The 26,589-nt window shown below is 41.6% G+C and overlaps 1 protein-coding gene and 1 long non-coding RNA gene across 2 annotated transcripts; both read left to right on the top strand.

Moving 5' to 3' along the window:
• The first annotated feature begins 400 nt into the window (after positions 1–400).
• On the top strand, positions 401–3,619 carry LOC133154120 (uncharacterized). The gene is made up of 3 exons (XR_009714430.1): positions 401–671; positions 1,166–1,331; positions 3,203–3,619. It is a non-coding gene; the product is annotated as an uncharacterized LOC133154120 (long non-coding RNA).
• Positions 3,620–4,286: 667 nt separating this feature from the next.
• si:dkey-40c11.2 (drebrin-like protein) lies at positions 4,287–24,741 on the top strand. Its single transcript, XM_061278569.1, has 16 exons — positions 4,287–4,704; positions 15,956–16,011; positions 16,149–16,261; positions 16,925–16,999; positions 19,103–19,240; positions 19,402–19,479; positions 19,564–19,715; positions 19,805–19,859; positions 20,019–20,093; positions 20,155–20,263; positions 20,448–20,963; positions 21,319–21,771; positions 21,832–21,921; positions 21,991–22,118; positions 23,411–23,468; positions 23,582–24,741. The coding sequence occupies exons 1-16, from the start codon at positions 4,613–4,615 to the stop codon at positions 23,716–23,718; spliced, it is 2,325 nt and encodes a 774-aa protein (XP_061134553.1). The 5' UTR covers positions 4,287–4,612; the 3' UTR covers positions 23,719–24,741.
• Positions 24,742–26,589: the final 1,848 nt, after the last annotated feature.

Below are 26,589 nucleotides of genomic sequence, written 5' to 3'. Positions count from 1 at the left end.
TTAATATGTTTAGGATTATTCTTGCCCGGATTTCTGGTTAGAAAATTGTGATGCAGCAGTGCCCTCTAGTGGGTAAACGAAGTCATCAAAAAATGGGAACTTTATCCTGGAGGCTGTATTTTTCACTGATGTTTTTATTTTGTAGCAATTTACATTATTGCACTAATTTCTTTGCTACCACTCGTTACCCAAAAGATTAGGTATACTTTTTATTTTAGAGCACTTTTAACAAAAAACTGCACCAAAATAAGATGACAAAAATATCAAATATCAGCTCTAATAATGTAAAAGTGACCAACAAAAGTTAAAAGTCATACACCAAATTTTTATGACTCTGACTGAGTCAGCAAAAAAAAGCGACTCCCCGAAGTGATGACTCATCTTGGCGAGCGCACGCACGGTGAGGTGGAACTTTCAATCAAGGCGCTCTTTAGAAGAAGCCACACGTCGCCATGGTGCCGTCTGTGATGTGGTCGATGGTCATCATCTTGTGACGGCTGACGGACGGTAGTGGTTGCGGGATGTGGAGTCCTTGCTGATATATTCCATCTGCAGAGTTCTCGCCAGTTTTCTGAAGCTGAGCCGTGATTGGTTGTGACGTACCACTGTGATGTCATCATCAGGCGACAGCAAGTGACAAAATGGCCGCGCCAGGTGAGGGACCAAACCAGGTGAATTTTGCTGCTTCACTCTTATTCCACAAACGCAATATTATCCAGAATGCTGTTTTTAGACTAATGGGGGCACATAGAACATGTTATTGTCAAGAAAACTTTGGAATTGACTCCAATATATTTGCCACCTTTGCATGAAAAGTTTAAATCAATTAAAAACTTGTCATCTTTCACGTGTCTCTGTTATGAACATGAATTGACTGCCTCGTGCATGACAATGTCAGCGGCCTCGTGTTCAAACATCTCGCACACATGTGCGGCTGTGACATCATCACATCTGGTTTTTATTACTAGTGGTTGACTCAGCAGGAGATGAAAAACGTTTGACTTTGAGGGCGAAGAACCAAAGAAGGAAAATGCTTGAATTGAACAAGTCCATAAGGCGTATAGTATTCACAATAGAGACGCACCTACTAATTAAGTATTTTAATTTTCTCCTGAAAATGAACCACCTTCATTTTACTTTTGGTACATTCTATACTTTTCTGTAGGCACAGCTTGCCATGCTTGGAACTGCTTGGTGGAAAAACCGAAAAGAACTTGAGACTGTGAACAAAGAGCTTCTTCTGAATAAATGCATGAAAGAATGTTATTCACAAAGTCATGCAATTACAGGCAACCTGCAACAGAGGGCGCTCTACAAAACCCCTGAACTTGGTGAGTCCATTTCCTTCAGCAGACCTCGTATAATGCAAATCGAACTGAGCGTGAACACCCCAAATTGTAATCGTTGTTACTGCAGTTGCCATGGAAATGTTCATCTGACGAGTGACGGGATTGATTTCAAGGGTGTTTGTTTGGTTCATTAATCCGGTTTTATTGATCTTGTCTGCACAATGGCGGACGATAGACAATACAAATACATTGGATTGTGTTACTCGACTATGTAGTTTTCTGCATGTGTGTATCAAATAGGCATACACACACACACTCACACACGCATGGCCCAAGGGGAAGATATCTCAAGGTTGTTGTCAAGGCACATAGTTGAACACTCACCTCATCTGGAGGCCCACTGCGAGTACACACACACACATTCGCACGGGTTGACCCCTCTCACCTGCACACACACATGGCGCGTTGACATAAACACAGTCCCTAAAACACGGGTAATATTTTCTCATGCATGTAACATTTCATCATTTCGCGAATGAGCTGTCGGCATGATGTTGACATATAGTCCAGAAATGACTTCCACTGTCAGGTGTTTCCATTCTTTTCTTACCGCATGTGACTAATAGCATGGAGGAAGACAAGTCACGATCTAAGAGACTTATTGGCGAACGGACAGTGAATTAAATGTACTCTAAGAAGCTAGGAGAGGATTTTGCGGAGCTCTCCACAAGCTGTCAAGCACAGGCTGTTAGTCTAGACTCTCAGGAAGGCAGGGGGCTGGACAAAGAGCTTGTGGCAATTAGCAAAGGACACATTTAGGAGAAAACGCTGCTTTCGAGACACACATGCACAAACATGTGTCCAAAGCCCCCACTGGACGTCCTAGCACATTCCCGCATTTAGACCCCATGGCCAATAACCGCCGCACCCTCGCAAAGGAAATGCCAGAGTCCTCTAAAGTGGAGTCTAACAGTGCGGCAGTTCACATGTCCAGATATGGACCAAGGGCCTTGGGGGGGGTGGCAAGAGAGCCTCTAATAACAGGAAGTTGAAAGAATAATAGCAGCATGAGGATGTCACGGAAGCCCCCCGGCTCTCCGACAACCCCCCGCGAGCACGATTCAGTGGCGCGTTAAGTATCACACAGCTACGTTTGGTTTGCATTTATTTGAATTGTTCAGGTGTTTCTCATTGTCTCTTCACTTATATTTAGTTGGCGGTTTTTGTTTGGTCCTTGTTGGATCATAGTCACTGTTATGTACTGTTCAGTATTTCCCCAATGTTTCTGTGTTATTGACTTTTATTTGGACTTTATTGGTTTTTGTACCTTGAACTTACCCCACTAACCTTGCTATTGATTTTTGGTAACACATTTTTATAAGTCAACATTTATCTTCTCAATTCTACCACAAACCAGAGACAAGCAGAAAGTGGATGAATGGATCAACATTTAATTTGCCGTATCTCGGTGAGCAAGGCTTCGCCGCTCACATTAAGACCCTATTATTGTGACCGACGTAAACCCTGCACGCCGCGTAACTTTGCATGGAGGCAGGTTAGACTCGATCTCCTTCACGGATGAGTGAAGGCTAGCGGCTACGTAAGAGGGAGGGCTGCGCCGCTGTGGGAGTGGCCCCAGGGGACTTACTACTATATAAAAACAACTACTATATATATATATAAAAAATGTTACTAACAACTACTATATAAACAAAAAGGTTACTATACCAGTTTGAAAACACATGCTGAGGGTCACGGTTGAGCTGGAGCCTATCCCATCTGATTTTGGACAAGAGGCAGGGTGCGCCATTGACTGGTTGCCAATCACAGCACTGCAAATAAGTCTTCAAGCAGAAGAGCAAAATGTAAACAACTGTCACTTTCTAACAGCTTTTACTTCCTCCCTTGATTAGCAACCTCAAATTTCCCATCATGATTGAACGGCATGGAAAAAATGTGGGCGCTTCATCGGCCCGTGCGGGTCCATTCACTGATTCCTACGGTAGTGTGAGTGATTTTGTGTTTGCTTTGTCATACAGTTGAGTTTGCTCACGTCTGAGGATCAGTTCACAGCAATGTTTGAGATTGTGCAACCAGTTTTTCTTTGAATGCGTCACAATCAGAGCGCCACACAAGCTCCCCTTGAGCTTTGTATGGTGCCACACACACAGGCTCCTTCATACTCAGTTCCCATGAAATTGCTTCTTCTTTTGCAGTCAATGGCTTCATTTGAGCTTGTGTGTGTGTGGTGACTGGTGGTTGGGGGTGATGAAAAAGACAAAGATTGGCAAATATTTGATTTGGTTGATTTTCTCCACCCCCCCCCCCCCCAATTTGGATTGAAGCCTAATACTCCCACATATTTATTGAGACAGAACGTAAAAATGTACCGTAATTTTCGGACTATAAGTCGCGGTTTTTTTCTTCATAGTTTGGGTGGGGGGGGCGACTTATACTCAGGAGTGACTTATATACATATATGTTTCTTTTTCACTTTTTGGGGGTTTTTATGGCTGGTGTGACTTATACTCCGGTGCGACTTATAGTCGGAAAATTACGGTATCACGTGGTATTTTTTTTTACGTGGAAGAAATACGTATTAAATAATATGATGTAAAAAAACAAAGATTGGCAAATATTTGATTTGACTGGTTGATTTTTTGTTTCCAATTTGGATTGAAGCTTAATACTCCCACATATTTATTACGACAGAATGTGAAAATGTATCACGTGGTATTTTTCTAATGTGGAAGAAATACATATTAAGTAAAACTAATGTATTACTCTAACTAATGAATGATATCACGTGATATTTTTTCTAATGTGGAAGAAATAATATGTTATTTTTCTTATTTATTGTATGATTAATTATATGATTTCCTATTTAACTTTGGTTGCGAATGAGTTCAGTCATGCAAGTGCATGCTGACACGGTGTTAAGGTTGGCTGCGTGTGCACGGTGCGACTCAGTCATTACGCTTTCCACTCACTCAACAGGAGGTGGGGCTTTTTTTTGTGCTGAAAACTTATTCCGCTGCCCCCTCTCTGCACAAAGCCCAGTGTGCACACTAACTTAACGGTCTCATCCACGCAGGGAGTGCGCAGCGCCTGCACGACGGATCGTTCCACTTTGAAACTCGACTCCACGTTGCGTGCAACCAGCGTGTAAGACTTCCGTGGACTTTTTATTCTTTATTCTCCACCGAATCCGGCGAAGTTGTTTTTCTCTCGCTGTGGCTCATCCGAGCAAATAGTCGCTCCCCGAGCACAAGTAGGGGGCACCAGTGAAGAGACGAGAAGAGGTCTGGACACTTCATAGCACCATGAGCATGAAAACGGTGAACCTTGATACCTACAGCCTGTCACTGCTCACGGCCAAGGAGGATATCCTCAACCATCGCTCCTCCACCAACTGGTAACACTTTGCGTTTAATTCAATCCATAACAATCCCGTTGCGTGTATAAATGCACCACCGCGAGTAGCTGTTGCGTCATTGGAGACTTTATTTCATTAATCCAATGAGTTCTGCAAGACGGTGCACGCATCTTGTGCTATTTTTTCTTTCTTTTTTTTTACAACGCCATTGTCTTACACTCATAGTGGGACACGTTTAAGTATACCAGAGCTTCTCACCTCCCCCTTGAGAATGTTTTGAGGGGAGGTGATGTTCGTTCATTACGCACGCAAAAAGCGCAGCCACTGCATGACTCACTGCCCCCAATATTATATCTAAGTTTCCTTCGCCCAAAGGTAACGTGAGGCTTGTGTTCTTTTCTACCAACGATCAGGTTTCTTCTCGCTCTCTTTCACGAAGGCACGCTTTAATTAACACAGTAGTTCCATTAGAAATCCAATAGTTTTTTTTAATACTGTAGTTTTGTCCAATACAACTCCAAGTATCACCATCATGACCTGCTTTAAAATAGAGTAGTGCATTAGAGTCAAGTAAAACAAGACAGGATTTATTCCGTAAATAGTATATTTAATACTATTAGAAGCCACACTGTCGCATTAAGCACAGTTTGGTCATTAACGCTGCCATTTATTTAACCGTAGGAAATAAAGGAAAACTGTACTAAAATAAATAATGATTTGATTCAAATTAAGGTTTAAAAAAAAGTTGTTTGGGTTTAAAAACAAACACCTCTCTCAATAAATTGAACTTAAAAGTGAAATATAACTGAACTCAGGCAGTGATTCCTTCACATTCCACTAGAGGGTGAGAATTTAACATTATTCTGAAACTGCACTGTATCATATTGAAAGTAATTTCTAAAATTTATATTATCCACACAATGGGGGACAAATCATATAAATGCTTTCCAGTATGAGGGAAACTGACACGTATTGGCGCAGATATCAAACAGTGCAAGACAGCTGTATGCTGATTGCACAGAGCTCCGGGACGTTCTTGTTTGCATTTGGGCTCAAGTGCTGCATTTCCATTGCAAAAAGATGTATTTGGATATACGGTATTTTCCGCACTATAAGGCGCACCTAAAAACCTCCAATTTTCTCAAAAGCCGACAGTGCGCCTTATAATCAGATACACCTTATTTATGGACCAATATTGAGCCACTACAGCAGGCGTGTCCAAAGTCCGGCCCGCGGGCCAAATGTATATATCTTATATATGGACAAAGTTTTAAAAGGGGACATTCATTAAAGGTGCGCCTTATAGAGCGGAAAATACGGTAATCAAAAATTCTAAACTCTAGTCCATAATACCCATACAAACCTTGTGGTAAATAAATAGTAGTATGTGGGATAGTGTCTGCAATACACTCCCATCCAGAAATAAATACAGAGTGCCATTGTGTCTGCTTTGACAGATGACTCATGACATTGTGTCCTCTGGGCGTATTGGAGATGATTGTGTACATGGGATTGTTTGACAAGCGGCAGATTGTAAGACAAACAATCCAATGAGAGCCTGGGTGGAAGTTCAATACAAAGTCGCTGCGTGGGATTGACTCTCCAACATGATGATGGACATGCAACTTGGAAAAGATGGCACCAAATGCACTGAAGGAAACCGAGACACGGGGAGGTTTTTTTTTTTTCCTTTTTCCCCCCCCCCCCACTGGCCCATTCAGTTTTGAGTTCCTCGAGCTTCATTCATGCAGTGGGAGTCTGCATAACGTCATGGAGCGACGAGGAGGAAGTAGGGAGATGAAAACCGAGTGGACGTCACCCATGCTCGACTCCCACACATGTTCTACAGTTCCTGGCTGAGATACAATTTGTAATCTGGGATCGTTTTGGTCATTAAAAAAAGAGTGGCGCACATAAGAGGAGAAACTGTGTGTGTGCTGGGAATGCTGGCGTAAACGGAAAAAAAAATGGAGTTAGAGTGTGGGACAGAATGAGAGCTTGTTTGGATGTGTCACCATGGAGATGTGCAGGTGTCATGTGATCAGGTTGCAGGTTGTTGTCACACGGGATGGTCTCACGTAAACTGCCGTTGGCAATGGATCTACCGGAGTCTCATAACTGATCTATTGTTACTCAATAGACACTTCATTAGGCATTTTGATCCAGCTAGTTTAATGTCGTCTTGTATTGGATATCATTAGACTAATGAGCCAAGTCATACGAGCAGAGCGGTGAAAGGTTAGTGCCCCAACTCCAAACAATTCCTTGTCTTCAACTTTCCATGTCTCTGGAATTCTTTGGCAAAGTAGTTTGGTTTGCACACAGTATTAATTTTCAACACACCAGCCAATAAAGACGTATTCCTGCCAAGCGTAAACCACTCAGCTCAACGCCAGTTTGCCAGTTGTAAAAAAAAAAAAAAAAGTGCGTATGTGTGAATCAGCTGAGAGAAATATTTGCAACATTGTGTCATTGCTAAGCTGATTTGAGGCCAGTGATTAGCTTGACCTGGTATTCATCACAAATGGGTGCGGGGAGTGCATGTATCGAGCCAAACGTGATCACGGTCACGCTTTCTTTTTTTTTTTTTTTACTACAATATAAACACACACGGCTTGCGGCGCATTTGCTTTTCACAATGTCCCAGTTACAGACACAGGCAGGGACAGGGTAAATAAAACAATCACTATACCACAGGTGTCAAACTCAAGGCCCCGGGGCCAGATACGCATCATTTTAGGTGGCCCTCGAAGACAAATTGTGCATCAAATTCGTGTGTCATTACTAGAATTGCAAATTGTCTTCACTTTTTAATATCTTTTTTATTTAATATTTGACCAGTTTTTACTCGTCTGATTTGAAAATTAGTGATTTGTCAGTTTGTTTTGCTTTTACTGTCTAGAATATGATGTGCTCATACATTTATTTGGGTTGACAGTCATAATGGTCCTCCGAAAGAAGCTATGACTACAATGCGGCCCGTGAAAAAAATGAGTTTGACACCCCTGCACTAAAGAAACAATTTCAGTGTTTGGATTGCTGTATTTGTTAGCTAGCGCAATAGTGTTGAAAGTAGTTGGTTGATGGTATGGTATGTTGATATGGCAGTGATTCAGATATTATTATTATAAATACATATTATTTTGAGAGTAATATAAAGGCAATCTTTCAATAACTTTACTACCCTACTGATCATCATGTTATTCCAGCTGTCAAATCTATTAATCATGCACACACTCATAAATTATTTTTTTGTTGATAATCCCCATGCATGCATTCAGTACACAAGGTGCCGTCCTCTTTTGTCCACCTGTCTCCAGTGATGGCGTCGCCACACAGGAGCATTTCATCAAGCTGAGGTGTTTGTGTGCCAGATTTTCCACATGTTCATGCATGAGCGGGAATGGGTGTAAAGTTACGGGTCAGATGAACACGCACCTGGCAAAACAGCAAGCGTGCACACATACAGGTGATATCCTCACTCGAGGGGGAACCAAGAGTAGAGAAGAAGAAGTGACAAAAACACCCTTCTGTTTTTTGTCACTTCTCTGTGAATCCATCTGTCAGGAGTGACATGCGTGACACTGAAGTTGGTGAAAGCGGATATGTTGAAAACTATACGTCTGATCGTTTGACTTGGAGATTACAAAATGTGTGACCCCATGCTTTTTTTTTTTTCCTCATGGTTAATCCTAACCACCCCCTTCAAATGTCAACCCCCTAGAGCTTAGGTGGTTTTCATATCATGACTTGCATAATTGTGTAAGAAAAAGAAAACGTCTTTCTAATGGTTTGTGTATGAAAGAACATATTTTGCATATTTTGCAAGCTGCCCTCAGGCCTGTTTGTAATGCTTTACACTCTTAGAATAAGATAGTGGAGTTACTCCCCAGCAACACGCTCCTCATATTTTTTTACAATGCTTATTTAGTTTCTCATCACATTGCATTCAGCCTTAAGTTTGTAGAAAACACAAATTGTAAAAAAAAACAACTTACACTACCGTTTAAAGGTTTGGGGTCACAAAATTGTTTGGGTGACCCCAAACCTTTGAACGGTAGTGTAAATGTTATTATAATAAAATATTATGAATTAAATATGATAAATTATATCTTATATTTGTATAAGATTATAAATAATCAATGAATATAAGTATACATATATATTATAAGATTTTTTACACAGAAGATTATATATATAATCTATAAATAATTATCTAAATAAATATATACACTACCGTTCAAAAGTTTGGGGTCACAAAATTGTTTGGGTGACCCCAAACTTTTGAATGGTAGTGTATTACAAAAAAAATGCAGAATCACATCAGACCTAAATATTCATTTTCAAAATATTTCTTTCTGTGCAAACTTCAAACTCTCGACTTTCCAGCTAGTCGAGGAAGGATTGAGCGTCCCTGTTGTCAGGGGTGACCTGAGCGTGGGCATTCAATGAGCGGACGTTGGCAAGGCTCGTAAAGTAAAAGCGCACTTAAGTCAAAAAAAAAAAGGAGCACGCGTGAGACAAAATGCTGGGTGGTCTTCAGAGAATGTAAGGCTGATGAAGAGCTAGAGGAGGAGAGCACAGGTGGACACAAGTGACAAGGAAGCAAAGATTAGATTGAGGGGAAAAATGTAAACATGGTTTGTTTATATGGAAATAGTTAAAGATAAGATGTTTTAATGATGCAATTTAGGGTGTGTGTGTGGATGTGCAGTGTGGGACAACATGTACAGGAAATGCCAGTGTAATCCCAGCAGCCTCCAATTTTAGAGAGTTTATCACGTCTTTTTCCTCTTTCTTCCTTTCTCCCATTCATCCTTCATTTCCTCCTCTTCATCGCCCCCCTCTTTCCTTCAAGGTACTGCGCTCAGACAGGTCAAGTCAACCTGTCACGCAAAACGCAGTCTACAAATAGTCCCCGTCGTGGATTCTACCTCGAGGCCGAATATGTCCGCCGAGTTTCGCATTCGATTACTCGGAAGGAAACGTGTTAGATGGATAATTGGTCCTTTTGGCGCTAATCTTGCGCAATCACAGGCCTCTGTGTTAAATGAGGATTAATTCATTGCTCAAACACAAGCACTGTTGGAACCATCTCACTTGGCACGCACAGCTTTCACCTGACCAAGATGAATCAATTCTGATCATATAACATCTCATCTGTATATTGGCAGCAAGTTTCAACACGTTCAAAAATGGCTTCTATTCAAACTACCGTAATTTTCGGACTATAAGTCGCGTTTTTTTCATAGTTTGGGTGGGGGGGGTCGACATATACTCAGGAGCGACTTGTATACATATATATATTTTTTTTTCACTTTTTTGGGCATTTTATGGCTGGTGCGACTTATACTCCGGTGCGATTTATAGTCCGAAAATTACGGTATGCATTCCCTCTGCCATGATCTTTGTATCAAGAAGACCCTTCTCCTCTCACTGGATCTTGGCACTTGTTTCTTTTCTTTGTGCGCTTCTAAACACTTTATAGTTTTTTTTTTCTCCGCTCTAAGCTTTTCAGGCGAGGAATACCCTCACAGCTCAATAATAACGGTTTTGGTTTTCGGCGTCACACGCTGTTCTCTCTTACAATCTTGCATCAATTTGCTAATCCCCGCCCCTCCCAAAAAGACAATTTTCCCAAAAAAGCCTCTGCGGTCCGTTAATGGTCTCCAGGGGATGATGATATGTACTCCGCCCAGTCAAATATCAGTCACTGTGAATCAATGGGTGGAGCACAGCTCTTCAAACACATTGACGTAATGGTGGTTTATCTGTTTTCATATTCATCTGAATTTCAATGAGCGAGCCTTTTTTGTGGCGGTAAAGTACAACTTTAACTTCATCTCATTCACTCATTGACAGCCATTTTTAACTGAGCTGGTAGTGATGGAAAATTGTTCAATGCAAATGACCTGAAACTAGTCAGTCCATCTAAAGAATGTGAAGCTTTTTTTTTAATGCCAAAAGTTGTTAAACTTAAACTGCCATCAGACAACAGGACTTGCTGTACTTCTCAGCGAGTTGCAAAACTTAAAAAGTAGGTTGTGGCTCCTTTTACCGACTTGATACACCTTTCATCATTTTGAGTTGCCCTTTGGGAATCCACGGCCGTATGTTTCCACTCTGGCTGGAGAGGCCCCCTGTCCGATAGCTTGCGAGGATTACCGCGTGTTCGGCACACCTGATTCCATGCTAGGAGGGCCCCAACATGCTTCACACGTGTTCTCGCTCGGTATTTCACAAGCCTTCTGTTTACCTGCACAATCTCTCTCGCCTTTGCAGCCCTTCCAACTTTATTTCTGCTCTTTTCACCGGATGCGGGTCAGTGACATTTTTCCACACGATGTTGGCAGCCAGGCTTTGACAGCCGTGTTTCATCAGCTCATTCAAGGGGATAAAAGAGGTGAAAAGAAAATGGCTGACTTCAATGTGGATGGATTTTAAGTTAGACAATCAGTTTGCCATAAGCAAAACATGCGCCGGTGTATCGTATTGTTTAACAACACGCTCGCCCTTTGACCTCTAGAAGCTCCCTGTAACTTTGATTGAAAACAAGCATATTTTTTCCAATGGCACGAATAAATCAGCTCCATTGCTCTGTTATCTAAGTTTACTTAGTCCGACCATATTTCTGTATAGTCCAGACAGAGGAATGAATGCGCTTAATGGACTCGCCACATAGACACGACGTTATATGAGTCACAGGGGGGATTACATGAGTAACACAGTGGACGAAAAGAGGAAAGACATGCAATGGTTTTTTTTTTGCCCATGTTTGGAGAAAGGAAATGAGCTTTGTGTGCCGTTGGGGACGTCTCAGACTTCCACGGAAACACAGACAGCGAGGTAGACTAACGGCTAAAAATAGCGCTAGGATCTCAGGTCGGCAATTAAAGTATGAAAGGGTGACCAGGTTTGAGGGTGCGAAGGGAGAGATAAAAATGACATTCATGCGATAGTTGATTTAATTTAATTTATTAGCAGGATGTAAGCGTCGAATGTGAATGCAGCATTCACAGGAGCTACCTTGCTAAGCTAGCAAGCTAACACAATAGCTAAAGCGCAACATTTTGTTTTCTCATCATCAAACTATTACAACTAAAAAGCAGGATATTTCAGCAATTTATTTCTTAACATAACTTTATAAAGGATTACCGTATTTTCCGGACTATAAAGCGCACCTAAAAACCTAAAATTTTCTCAAAAGTCGACAGTGCGCCTTATAGTCCGGTGCGCCTTATATATGGACCAAATTCCTAAATTGAAACTGGCCCGAAGCACTGTGTCATGAAATCAATCATAAGTGGCCCGCTGAAGACTACGAATCATGAATCAAAAAGACGATGGATTATTATTTTGTGATTATAAAGTAATTTGTTACGTCTGAAGTTGAAATAAAAAAGATAAAATGGAGAATGATTTGATTTGGATTAAAAATCGGACATGGTGCATTAATGGTGCGCCTTATAGTCCGGTGCGCCTTATATAAGGACAAAGTTTTAAAATGGGCCATTCATTGAAGGTGCGCCTTATAGTCCGGTGCGCCTTATAGTCCGGAAAATACGGTAATCATTTCACTGAAGAACAAAAACATCAATATTGAGTTAAATATTACTCCTCCGCCCAGACCCAATCCGTAAAAAAACGATGTCGTCCCTATCCAGAAATACCATTAAAGTCGTCCGTTTCAAAAAGAGTAACGTTATGTTTTGGCATGTTGTCCATTTCCAAGTTCAAGTTACCAAATCTGGTTTCTGACTTTATGTGATGGACTGATATTTATTTCGACAGATCTTTTTTTTTTCCATGTAGAGGTCATCAATCAATAAAATGGCATGAATGAATTGTATGGGTCAACCTGAAAGATTTTCTGTCACAGACTGAGAAATATGTGTTACAAAGCGTGAGCACGAGGATTTACTTTACGGGCGCAGCTCAAAGATATAAAACTAGATTAAATACATGTGGTGGTTGAGGTTGGAAAAAAGAATTGTGTAATTTATGGAAAATAGGCATAACATGGAGCGTCAATCTGATTTCTGCTTTCTGCAGAGAACATTTTCGTCCTTTATTCGTTTTGACCATCTGTTTCTGTTATGTTCATCTTGAAATTGTATCGAGGACGGCCGCGTGCATTACACGGACGTATTACAGGGGCTCTCGTGGTCCAAAACAAACCATCCTCATTGTTACTGGCCCGCGGTTCTCGTCTGACTGAGTGCACGTGTGCTCGAGTACGGCCTGTGTTTGTGTTCTTCTCGCTGAGATGAACGCAAATTCGAAAAGTTCCGACGATGGGAGCCGTGCACTCGCATATTTCATTTATTGTTGTTAGAATGATGACATCATGGTGTTTTCCTCGCCCTCTTCTGTTCTCGTCTCGTCTTCCTCTCTCCTGAGGTCATAGCTGGCTCAGTGACACGGTTTCTCTGTTTTTGCCATCAGCAAAGCTACATTTACTACAGCTTCTGCGTGTATTTTTAGGAAGATCTTTTTTTTTAAGTTGCTTCGTCACGGTTTCTTATGCGTATTCGCGGTAATCATTGGTGGTGCGTAAAAAAGTAAACAAAAGTAAATACGGGGCTTTAAAAAGGCTCAGAAGGATTAAGCTTGGCAACAACTTTTGACTTATTCCATTTTTATAGTCATATAACACCGAAGAAACGGAAATGTTTGATTTATTGCTGGGATTCTTCTTGCATGCTTGTTCATTACTTGTAATTTCTTTTCCAGCTTTCTCAAGAATGTTTTATGGGTACCGTATTTTCCGGACTATAAGGCGCACCGGACTATAAGGCGCACCTTCAATGAATGGCCCATTTTAAAACTTAATCCTTATATAAGGCGCACCGGACTATAAGGCGCACCATTAATGCATCATGTCAGATTTTTAATCCAAATCAAATCATTCTCCATTTTATCTTTTTTATTTCAACTTCAGATGCAACAAATGACTTTATAATCACAAAATAATGATCCATAGTCTTTTTGATTTATGATTCATAGTCTTCAGCAGGCCACTTATGCTTGATTTCATGACACAATGCTTCGGGCCAGTTTCAATTTAGGAATTTAGTCCATATATAAGGCGCACCGGACTATAAGGCGCATTGTCGGCTTTTGAGAAGATTTTAGGTTTTTAGGTGCGCCTTATAGTCCGGAAAATACGGTTTATTACCGGACCAAACTAGGCCCAAAAACAGCTTCCATATTTTTTTCTATTCTTTTTTTGGAGTTGGCTTTTGCATCATCAACCATAGCTTATTATGGAAAAGCTTTCTTAGAAAGGAAACAATACAGGAGTCTGGATTTTATTTTGAGAAGATATACAGTAAATAGAAACCGAATCTTTTCACATCTCGGATAGAATAATTAGTCCTCGACATCACGTTGTTGACTGTAGGTGGAGAATGTGCACGTGGACTTAAGACTCCCTCAGACGCACGCTGACTTTTTGACTAAGCACAACTGCTTGTCACCAATGACCTTCTGGAATGTCTGGAGTTGTGAGGATCAGTGGATTGGAGTCTTAATTCGGATGGTTTTACATTAGTGGCGTGTGTTTTTACGCCTGATTGCTGGAAGCGTGGTCGAGACTCTTAAAGAATGCCGTCTGGAGGACAATCATTCACTTCATATCTTTCTGCTGATTGACAGCTCGCGTCTTTCTGTTATCAAATATGCGCTCGTGAACCAACGCTGACATGATCAATGTTGCACTTTAGCCTGTTCCTTGCCTTATTGGCCAGACATCCACGCGACTCGTTTGTCACTCTGAGGATTCCAAGGTCGTGTTTTGAAAAGTTCATTCAACTGTACGGCAGCACCACAAATTGCAGTCTCCAAAACATCCAATAAGAATAAATCAACGTCTGTTTACAAGGCATTCCATTCAAATGAACATTGTACCAGTCGTGGACGCAAGATTTATTCGTGCTGTCGTGTAAAAGTAGATTAGTATCATTCTGCCCTATAAATCTGTGTACTCTGTAACTATTAATAATTACCAGCGCAGCAATAAAATGAAAAATCTGTGAGAAGACGCTTACTTGCATCTTCTCGCCCTGTGCTTGCAGAACACTTGGTAGAGCAAACAACATGATAATTGTGTTCACACACACACGAAAATGCACTTATTGACTTTGGTCGGCCTTTGTTCATTGTGCACTGACCTTTTATATCAAGATGCTAATTACTAAGGCTGTTATTGTGGGAATGCTCAGAAACAAGCAATGACTGTTGTCTGTCAAATAAATGTTTTCATTTCCTATTATTATCATTCTCATTATTTTATTATTTTTATTATTATTATTATTCCTATTATTATTCTCATTATTTTATTATTTTTATTATTATTATTTTATTATGATCTTGTTATTTTATTATTTTAAATGATGTATTACAGGGATGGGAAACTGGCTTTGTTTGTTGATGTATTTACACATTTTATGGTCGTATTCAGTTGATGCCAACATTGCAAGTTGTTAGAGATGTTGTTTTTTTTTACAGTAGATCCATCAGGCAAAATAGTTTGAAGAAATACTTTCTCATGCTACACACACATGCACACACACAGCTCCTTCACCTTCGACCCATCGTTATAGCTGCCGGTGGCCTTGTGCACTCGCTATGCAGCTCCAGATGTTATTGACATTCCCTCAGGAGTCGGAGGGAAAAAATTTACTGACGAACGCAGACGCGCACATTCCAGTAAACGTTCAACTCAAGATTAATGAGTTACGTTGATATTTATGCTCTCACTCCACGAGGGATACCCGCCGAACGCACATTCGTCCTTGTCGGAGCGCTTTTGTGCCAGTGATGTTTAACGGAAAACGAAAAAGCGTTCCGATACTTGCCAAAAAAATGTTTTGACTCACTTTTATCCATTTTGATGCTTAGTTGCGTCTGATCTTTGAGCATAAACACATTTTCCTCTCGTGGTCCAACGTTTGACAGGCTGACGTTTTTACCTGCAACCCGTCACAACCTGCTTTTACTCCAACTTTGAGCAGTCATCAAAGCACAGATGATGATAGATGGCTCCACTATTTGTGCTCACTGCCAAAAATGGCTGTGATCAATTTTTCAAAGTAACTTCTTGTAGCAGACGTTTTGCAACGCTAGCGCACGTTGAGAAAAAACGCAGCCAACAGACAAAACACGAGTTCCGTACGCACGGTTTGTTTTCGGATTTGACCCGACCCGTCTACCTGATCGCATCTCTTCGTCAACATGCCAAATGTCTTTGTCTCATATTCTGACCTCTTATGTGTCTTTGTGTCCACAGGGCTTTATTCGTATACGAAGGCCTCACCAACAAGCTGAAACTTGCTGACTCGGGGGGTAAGTTTGACCGTCCTATCTAAATATGTCACAAATACACATTTTGCATTCCTAAGCAGCTTAACTTTGGCCTGGGAAGAGTTCAAGTGCCCGCATGTGTCCTACTTTTCATGTGTGTGTGTGTGTGTGTGTGTAAGTGGGCGGTGTTGCAGAGTTGTCCACCAAGTTCCACTCATCTAAGCCACAATATGGACTGTGCAGAGTGGGAAGTGCAGACACGGGAGGCCCTCGCGTCGCTATGATTGTCTGGGTAAAAAAAAACGAAAACATAAAAATACACACACACAAAAAAAGTGAAATGTTCTGACATAATCCGATGACTCTTTTCGCAACACAGAAGTCGAAAAAAGTGGAGTGACTAGAAGTTTTAATGTGACAAGTGTTGTGGTATACAATTGTATTGCAGTATTTTGGTTATTTAATATTTTTTTAATTACCGTATTTTCCGCACCATAAGGCGCACCGGATTATAAGGCGCACCTTCAATGAATGGCCCATTTTAAAACTTTGTCCATATATACGGCGCACCGGATTATAAGGCGCACCTTCAATGAATGTCCCATTATAAAACTTTGTCCATATATTATATATACACATTTGCCCCGCGGGCCGGACTTTGGACACGCCTGCTGTAGTGGCTCAATATTGGTCCATATATAAGGCGCACCTGATCTTAAGGCGCACTGTCGGCTTTTGAGAAAATCTGAGGTTTTTAGGTGCGCCTTATAGTGCGGAAAATACGGTAATTTAACAGTTATTTAATCCAAATCTCCCCGTAATTCCGCTCAAAACATTCCTCATTGAAACGAATGACATGTCTTATTTATGTTGCTTACAGTTTGTCCTCCTTAAGTCTTCCCGGGGTCATGGTACGGATTAAACGTGAGCGTTTGCATCCTGTGTTTGTTTGCAGGTTGGTGAACATGTGGAAGAATACCGCAGGACGGAATGCGCCGGACACATTCCAGCCATCAAACACTTCTTCAAGGTTCAGTAGAGTCAATTGTTCTTAATTTTGAAGATCTTTTCAAGGTGAACATCAAATCCATTTAGTAATTGTGTCTGACTTGTCCAGGCTTCGGAATGCACCAAAGAGTGCTCGTTTCTCCAAATTGTCTCCAAGGAGAGACATTTTTCAGGCTTTGTTCTCTATATTTACGCACTCAAGTTGACTGGGTATTGTTTTGTAAGTTTCCTGTGTCGACTGCACTTCCTGTCCTATTCCTGCGTCGGTGGTATGCGGCCGGCGCAGAGAGATACCGGGCGAACATTTCGGCTAGCCTTGGTGTTAAAAGATTTATCGTTTCTCCTCCTCCTCACCCAGAAGGACAGGACGGAGGGAAACAAGAGGATGAGGAAAAGCGCATCAGAAGGAACGGCCCCGTCCTATAGTTGCTATACCATAGCGTCCCCTCTTGATCAGTTTGTTTAGTAGTGAAGGCGGCTTAGCCCGAGGTTTATGAGTTTCCGTGTAAAGGAATCACCATGTCAACTCTGTGGAATGTTTGTTGTTGTTTTTGTCAAGTCTGGACCATTGTGAGCCACCGTCTGAGACCCTCAAGCTTCTTTTGTGTATGTGTGTGTGTCCGCATGTGAAACACTGAAGCAAATTATTTACAAATGTTTATATATTTCAATGCACACATTGAGAATTCGAACCTCTAACCTTTTCCCATGCATTCAAAGCCAAATTTTACTCCAGCAAGAGTACTTTTGTAAGTAAAAGTATAAAGTAGTCCGTCAAATAATAACTTGTGTGAGAGTAAAAAAAAAAAAAAAAAGGACTGACTGAACAATCTTTTCAAGTACTGACTACCTGATGAGTGCTCTTATTTAAATCTCAGCATGGTGGTTCTCTTTTTACACTAAAAAAAAAAAATCAATCCAAGGACCACCATGGTAATCAATATTCAAATATTGTAATCTAGTTTTTTCATCAAAAATGAAACCGATTTTTTTTTTTTTTTTTTTGGACGATTAGGTTTTGGAGACATTTTTCAGGTCTGCTCGCCATTCCATCTGAAATCTTTCTTTCCATCTTCCTTTCTTTCTTTGGATACGGCGTGTCTCGGCCGGCCAAAGGGGGGAGTTGTGTCAAGGCGAGTCCTGGGTGTGTTCCATACTCTGCTGCAGTGAAGGCTAACATATGAATAGACTGCAGATGTTTGTATTGTTGCATGTTTCGAACCAAAGAACAGACACAATCCAGGCACCAGGCTTGGAGATGAAAAAGGGCGATACAAAAAGGCTAAAGAAACAGAAAATGAGCACATGGGACAAGTTGAATATTTTCATAACATTTTTCTTTGACTTTATTATAGCTACATTATCGCAGCGTGGCACGAAGCCTCTGTTTTTTTTTTTTTCTTTAGGTGCCGCGGGAGATTTTGTACTCAGTGCCAGTATTGTAGATAAGAAGCAAGCAGGAAGTACTTTTACTAGTGGTAAAACCATCCTAATCATAAAACCTTTTATTATCAGTGCTGGCAATGTTGTAAATAGCGTCATGCAAGCGTACAATTTACAAAAGCCATCTTCTGTGATTTGGATAAGATTCATCACGTAAATTATATAAGGCAGTTCTTTTGTTCAGACAGGTAACATCTAAAAGTTTTTCACTTGTCTGAGCAAAACTTAAAAATGCTTTTTTTTAACACTTCCCGTCACTGGCGGAGCTAGAAGAGGGGTCGCGAGGGCACTGCCCCCCCTAAAATATCCTCGGACTCCCCCCCACCATCCAGAAAATTGACTTCAGATTTTTCCAGGGATTTCTTTTAAACCCTTTTGAAGATAGGAATATTCATCAGAGTCTTCTGAAGCAACCCTAAGTCCTACATGAGGCTTATCGTCAATGACTCCCCTCTACTATGTGTAAACATCCTCACAGCTGAGGAAGACTTTATTTTCCCTCTCACTCCATCCTCAGTTGCGCAACACTTTGGCCCCGAGTTTGCATAACTTTCGATCCGTCCAAGTGAAAACCACCAGAGGCCCCTTATTTGCTCTCTTGTTATGGGACTGTGGTGTGCCTGCACGAGCGACCATTCTCTTCGCATTTGTCATAGCCTAATTGGCGTCCTCTCCCATGCAGGAGGCGCACGTCTTCATTAGTGCGCACAAAGCAGATGACGTGACAGAGGAGAAGATAAGCGCCGAGCTCAGCAAGACCCAAGCTCATCCTCAGTGGGCCAAGAAGAGCTCCAGGATCTCAGAAAAGGAGGATTTAGTTGTGAGTAGATGGCAATCCTCCTTGTGACCGCTAGATGGGGTCAGAGACTTAATTTTTAAATCATTTGAATGGTGGACAGATCTGTCTAGATACATTTGAAGATCATAGGAACATTATTTCAGTAATTCCATCCCAAAATGAATTTTATTTTCACTCTTAAGGGTACAAACTACAGGAAGACCAATGCTGCAATGGAGATGAGACTCATCAACAGAGATTCTTTTTGGGCACGTGCAGAGGTTGCCTTTTTCTCCTACTTTCTTTACCTAACGACAAAATCATCATACGAGCAGCGCGTTTAGAATTTGTCTCCATTTCATCAGCGAGAGGAAGAACTGAGGAAAGAAGAGGAGAGGAGACGAGCTGTTGACGAGAGACGGCGGCTGGAAAGAGAGCGGGTTTTGAAGGAACGCAAGGAATCGGAGGAGAGAGATCGAAAAATGAATGAGAAACTACGCATGATAGAGGAGCAAAGGTGAAAAGGAGGCCCGTCTCCTCTGATTATTTTTTTGTGACTCCACACACTTCAAATGTCAAACTTATTTTATTTGGACTGTCATGCAGACGAAAGCAGGCGGAACAAGAGGAGAAACTTCGTAGAAAGGAGAAATTTCAATGGGTGAATAAAAGTTTTTTCTTTTATCAATTGCTTTGTGTTTGTGGCCGAGAAAAGTTTTTCGTACAAATATTTACTGTAATTACGACTTTTTTTTTACGAATTTGTCACTATTTGCCAAAAGTGTTCAGTATCTCAAAAGACTCGTGTCCATGCCGACAGGAACGACAGCAGAGAGAGCACGAGGAGGACATGAGGGCTCGTCTGAAAAGGAGCGAATCAATAGAGATGGCTGCTGTAAGTCAACAGCGTCAATCTATTAAATGCTCAATGTCGGTGACATCTTACGTATTTGTAGGAGGCGGCGGTGTTAGTGTCCCAGCGCTCCATGAACCCGCGAGAGTTCTTCAGGCAGCTGTCGTCTTCGTCATCCAAAAGTCCAACAAGCCCCGGATCTTCACGTGCTGGTATCTATCAGTCCTTCTCAAGTATTGGTTTGTGTGACCCCAACGTTTTTTTTTTTTTTTCCCGTACTAAAATAAAATGTAATTGCACATCCACTCCAGTAGGTGGCAGTGGCGCTCTAAGCATGAGATAAGTGGTCGATACCAAACCGTCAGTCTACGAGGTGAACCTTTCTGTTCCTTCCAGGCAAACCGTTCCGACGATACCAGCGCAGCCTGACCGACACGGCTTTCATCTTCTCGAAAGCAGAAGACAGCACGCCGTCCTCCCCGCTCAGATCGCCTCTGGTTTCCCCCTTCCCCCGCGCCGCATCTCCTCCCACCAGCCCCTTTTTCCGTCCTGCCGCCTCTCCTACCAGGACCAAAGTCTCGCCCGTGTCACCGGCCACGTCCCCATTTGGCAACGCCCCGCCGATTTCAACCGCAGCGCCTGCCGTGCCCCCTGCCAGCCGGCACCCTGTTGTTGAAACGGAAGCTCCGTCACCCGCAGAGCCCTCTGCGCCGCCGCCAACCTCCATTCATCTGGAAGCCTCCTCATTCTTCGGCTTGCAAACAAGCATCCCTACTGAGTCACTCCCCGGGGCTCTGCCATCCTCACCCCCAAACACGCCGGTGCAGCCAGAGTTCTCCACGTTTTACTTCGAAGGTCCTCCTCCACAGCCGCCCTCATCTCCTCTCCCCGAGATACCGCAGTTTAACACGGGTAAGGTGCCGATTGTATAAATAAACTTTCCACGACGCTTTTTATTTTTATTTTTTGGAGCAAATCACTTCCCCCCCCATCGCGAGAATCATGTCATCTATTTTTGTCTGTCAGAAATTAAAGATTGAAGTTACATGGATGCTTGTGCCAAAGTCAAATCCGCAACATTCCAGACAGTTAACACTGCCAACAAAGTGAATCAGAGCTCTGCTACACGGAGCCATATTGCTACAGGCCAGGCACAATTAAAAAAAAAAGATCTTCAAACTTAAAGTAGATCCCTTTATCCGCTTTGATGCCATCTCGACCTTTTCTCTCCTTACGAAAGTTAAATTTGTCCCTGTCGTTGTTGCAGACCTCCACGCAACCATGTTTGTGCATACCGACACTGGCTACAAGGCACAAGCCGTCCTGCTGGAAGTGGACGAGGAGGAAGATGACGTCGAGGAGATGGATGAAGAGGAGGATGATGAAGAGGAGCATGTAGAAGATGTGCTGGTGAATGAAGCGGAAGAGAAGAAGCAAGAAGAGGAAGCTGGTGTGCAAGAACAACCTTGTGCGTCCACTGAGGAACCAGCCCGGGTTGAGTCAGAGGAGCAGGTGAAGGAGGAGCAGATGGTGCAGCAGGAGGAGGAAGAAGAATCAGAGCAAGAAGTTGAGCATGTGACCTCAGAGGACAAAACTGAGGAGGTGTGGGACAATGAAGAGGAAGTCAATGAAGAGAAAGAGCACAATGACCAATTTGAGGACATTCACAGCCCAGATCTTGGAGATCTTTCGGAAAAGGACCAAACGCCCGAACCTCCAGGTACTTTTCCGTTATCAGTGTTGAAAAAAATATGACTTCAAGGTCGAATCATCATTTCAGACGAGGAGGGCATTTGTCAAAGCATCAAGCTTGAGACGGTGATCCTACCAAGCAACGGGTTCACGCATGAAGAAGAAGAAAATGGCATAGGTGGGTTTGAACAACCAGTGGAAAAACGTTCAACTTCAAGCGTGATTCTGACTCTGATGTTTTCTTCAGGGAGATCTTTGAGCCCGTCCGATGCTGAAATCAGCTCACCGGAACTGAGCGGCTCTTACGACCTTCACAACGCAGCAGAGAGCGACGACATCAACGAAGACAATGAGATATCGGAAAATGGACGAGAGGTAACGCACTGACATTTCCTGACCCAAAAAAAGGTCCATTTCACATTCATCCTCTAGATGGCAGCAAATGCTCTTTTCAAACTGTTGCTGCTGCTGTGAGAAAGCTACAGATGAAGTTTTTAAAAAAAGGTCAAAGCAATTTAATTCTTATGTTTCTTTTTCAGTCCGATTGCGACTTTTAATTATTTTCCCTGTAAAATCTGAAGTTTCCTCCCGCTTTTGCGGTTCCCTTTCCACCTGTCACACCATAATTGTGACATTCCTGCAGCCTTGCTCAGCCCATTCGGTTCCAGATGTGACCAACATGCGTACTAATAAAGTCTCCTTTGAGAACAGGCTTAGTCATTCCCATAAACCGCTGGTCACCTTAATTGTATGCAAAGTAATATTTGGATGGATCTGGATCAGATTTGCTCTGCTGATGAATGTACTCGTGGTTCGCCGGAGAGTAAATCAGTGGTTGTAAGTTGGAGCAGAAGGGAAAGGGAAGTGGAGGAACAGACTTAATAATATGGATACTGTAAATAGAGCAGTGACAAACTGTTGCCCGTGTTAAACATTTATCTGCAGAAAAGGCTTTTTTTTTTTTACTCTTATGTGTGGACAACAGACCAAAAAAATGTTGCATCACGTTTTGTCTTTGCATAGTTCGTCCCGTTTGAGGTTGGCATTCCAAGCACCAGAGTACATTAAAAAAAAAAAAAAATGACACATGGAATGAATATCTTTACATCTCGTATTAATGCTCACATAATGTTAAAATGCAAAATGTTGTCAGATTACACTTTTGGTGAATTTGTAGGGAAGGCTGGAACAGATTAATGGCGTCTCCATTCGTTTTAATGGGGAACGACGATTTATACACTACCGTTCAAAAGTTTGGGGTCACAAAATTGTTTGGGTGACCCCAAACTTTTGAACGGTAGTGTATATATTTATTTAGATAATTATTTATAGATTACATATATAATCTTCTGTGTAAAAAATCTTATAATATATATGTATACTTATATTCATAGATTATATATAATCTTATACAAATATAAAATATAATTTATAATATTTAATTCATAATATTTTATTATAATAATATTTACACTACTGTTCAAAAGTTTGGGGTCATCCAAACAATTTTGTGACCCCAAACTTTTGAACGGTAGTGTATATTTTGAATTCTGAGCCTGGTCACGGAACGAATAAAATGAATTTCTCTCTTCTCTAATAATATAATATTTCACAGTTGTTTTTATTTTTTAATTCCAGTATGATTTTCTTTGCCCTCTCCACTCAAGGTACCCGTATTAGCTGAGCAACAAATATGCGTCAGAGCTCTGTACGACTACCAAGCAGGTAAAATGCCATTTAGGGGATAATCTCTCCTGAGCACATAAAGTGTCTCCACTTACCATAATGACTGTGCGATTAGCGGGTTTTCACAGCATATTATCTTGCGGTTTGCACAGAGGACGAATCCGAGATCTCCTTTGAACCTGGTGACATCATCCGGGACGTGGAAACGGTGGATAAAGCTTGGTGGAGGGGGTGGAGCAAAGATGGACGCCAAGGCTTGTTCCCCGCCAATTATGTGGAGACCATATAGCACATAGGCACGCTCGCACTCTCAGGGACGCCGTCATCCCTTAAGACTGCACCTCTGTCTTTGGATGATTGTGTTGTCAAAATAAATATACAATAGTTTCACACATTAAATATAACTCCACAAGCTCATAACAAAACAAGCCGTTTTTACTGGGGACCAAAATAACTTATCTCCTCAGGAGTTACTGAAGGAATGTTGGAAGGCGGGATCACGCTACATAAAAATGACAAATGATCACAAACTTCCTTGTCACAAACACAGATTTTGTTTTGTGTGTGTGTGTATGTTTTCTTGTTGCGTCAAACATAAAAAAAAAAAGCCTTGAGTTCTCATTCCGAAAACTTACTTCACTGCTCATAATTAAACCGTATAATCAAGATATACACATAGACCTCAACTTATAATCATCTCCTCAACTTTCCCGAGACATATTTGTTCCTGATATTCTTTCATTTCTTGATTAACTGCCGCGGAACACAGCAGCAGAGTTGAAAGGCTCCGTGTTTGCTTCGTATCAATCTCGGAGACTATACTGTGCTTTGTTGTCATGGTGATGTCTATACTTATATTGTTTGATTAAGTTGTCTTCTCTTGTTCCCCCCCTGGATTTTAATTAAGTCATGTGACACAGCCACGATACACAGAAAAACATCTTCAGATTTTAATCGGCTTAAATATAATTATACCTTGTATATAAGAATGTATAGCAACAACAAATATCTCATTTCCGGGGTTGTGTGTTATATGTTGTATGGATATTTTCTTATTTACGTGAAACTTACAAAAATAGTCTCTTTAAACAATTGGGTTAACAATTGTATGTTCCTCTACCATCCTTTATTAGAAGTGTATATTTTTCTGTATCAAGCAATAATAACTTCATTAAGGACACCCTGCATTTGGACAAATAATTATACACGTGAAAATACAAATTGGTTTGTGACTGGTGTGAAACATTTTCATACAGGAGTAAATATTGCAAGTCAAGAACAAAACAGTTATTAATAAAAACCTCTGTACATACTCGTACTTCTATTATTAAGTATTCAAGTACAAATTGCGAGTACTTTGGCTATCTTTTCTGGGTGTAGTTTTTCAATCCTGCCGATAGGGGGAGACAACGGCTTTTCCAATATACCTGATGTCACCCTGAATTGAACACATTTCCTCAGGACAAAATAAGTCCAATATTTTGACAAGCAATAAAGGATTCTTTTTGTTAGGCACACTTTAGAAGTGGTACATCCAGACAGTCTTTAAGCTAAAAATGGCTAATTCCGCTACACTTCAAATAGGATCCCACCCAACTCGGGTAATAATGATTGATTGAATGTGACGTTAATATTTCTTAAGCATACAATTTTCACATTTCTAGGACGTCGAGGGGTGTAGGTTACGCTCCTGTGCTGCCAGTTCAATAAGAGTGTTAGCAGATGCGCTTGTGTTGGAAGAGAAAGTCGATGTTTGACATGGGGCTCATCCTGCTTGAAATGATACTTGTTGACACACTGAATACATCTTTCAAGCTGACTATTCTGTCACGCTTATTCCGCAAGGCTAATCATCAGTGATGACTGTGAAAAGGTGATGCGCTTTATATTAAATACTAATTGGGCGGAACGCAGAAAAATTCTCATGATTGGGGGGGGGGAAATGTTTTTGCCACGTTATTTTTAACAAGGATTGCGAACAATTTTATACGCGATATATCAACATTTCTGGGCAACTGGAGAACGCCCTTCCATAGGTGTCAAAGTCAAGGCCCGGGGGCCAGATACTGCCCGCCACGTCATTTTATGTGGCCCGCAAAGACAAATTTTTGCTTCAACTTTGTGTCATTACTAAAATTACAAATTGTCTTCACTTTTTAAAAATAGCAAGTTTTGTTACTGTTCATCTTTTTTAAACGGTTGGAAAAAAATGTACCCGTCTGATTTCAAAACTACCGTAATTTTCAGACTATAAGTCGCACCGGAGTATAAGTCGCACCAGCCATAAAATGCCCAAAAAAGTGAAAAAAAAACATATATATGTATATAAGTCGCTCCTGAGTATAAGTCGCCCCACGCAACCCCCCCCCCCCCACCCAAACTATGAAAAAAAAAAACGCGACTTAGAGTCCGAAAATTACGGTACTCTCAGACCTGACTCCATAATGTATTCCCTCGGAGGGAAACTAAACTACAATGCGGCCTGCGACAAAAAGGAGTTTTACACCCCTGGGCCACACTATGTAAATATAATCAAGGTAGCAAGACATCATTTTTGTATTTTAAGTGAGAACCGGTTTCCATTTGTTCCGTTTAAGACAACAGAGCGAGGGGGGGGGGGGGGGGGGGACATTAAGACAAAGAAAACAAACGGGCAGCTGTGTCCTGCTCCTCCGCGTCCATCTTCCCATGGTCATCCCTACAACCAAGAGATCCCTTGTCTCTTCTCATTAAAGCCACTGATAGGAAGACACCGACTAATGTGCCAGTCAATTTCCCCTTCCCCTTTGTCCGAGGGCTCTTGCTTCATTGTGTGACCCTCATCTGTTACAAAACCCCTTCAACAAAACCACACACACACAGCTCTGACTTTCCCCTTTATCTCTTACTTAACTGTCAAAGCCTATCAGAGCGGTGGACGACTGACAAGTGTGGGATGACCGGGGTGAAGCGGTGGTTGGGAGGTGCCACTCATTGCCGTGTTTATCAGCACAAAGGCCAACGACAGCGACCTAATCTGACCTGGCTGCTGATGGCTCGTGGCTGCGTCTCTGCTCTCCAACAGACCTCCAAGATACTCTCAAGGGAAAGGATAAGCAGAACACACACCAAACACGTATGTACACACAAGCGCGGACTATTCTTAGCTCCCATTTCGGAT

Source organism: Syngnathus typhle, linkage group LG5 (genome assembly GCF_033458585.1).
Source record: "Syngnathus typhle isolate RoL2023-S1 ecotype Sweden linkage group LG5, RoL_Styp_1.0, whole genome shotgun sequence".
Taxonomy (NCBI): Eukaryota; Metazoa; Chordata; class Actinopteri; order Syngnathiformes; family Syngnathidae; genus Syngnathus; species Syngnathus typhle.
This window is presented reverse-complemented; position numbering and strand designations above follow the sequence as displayed.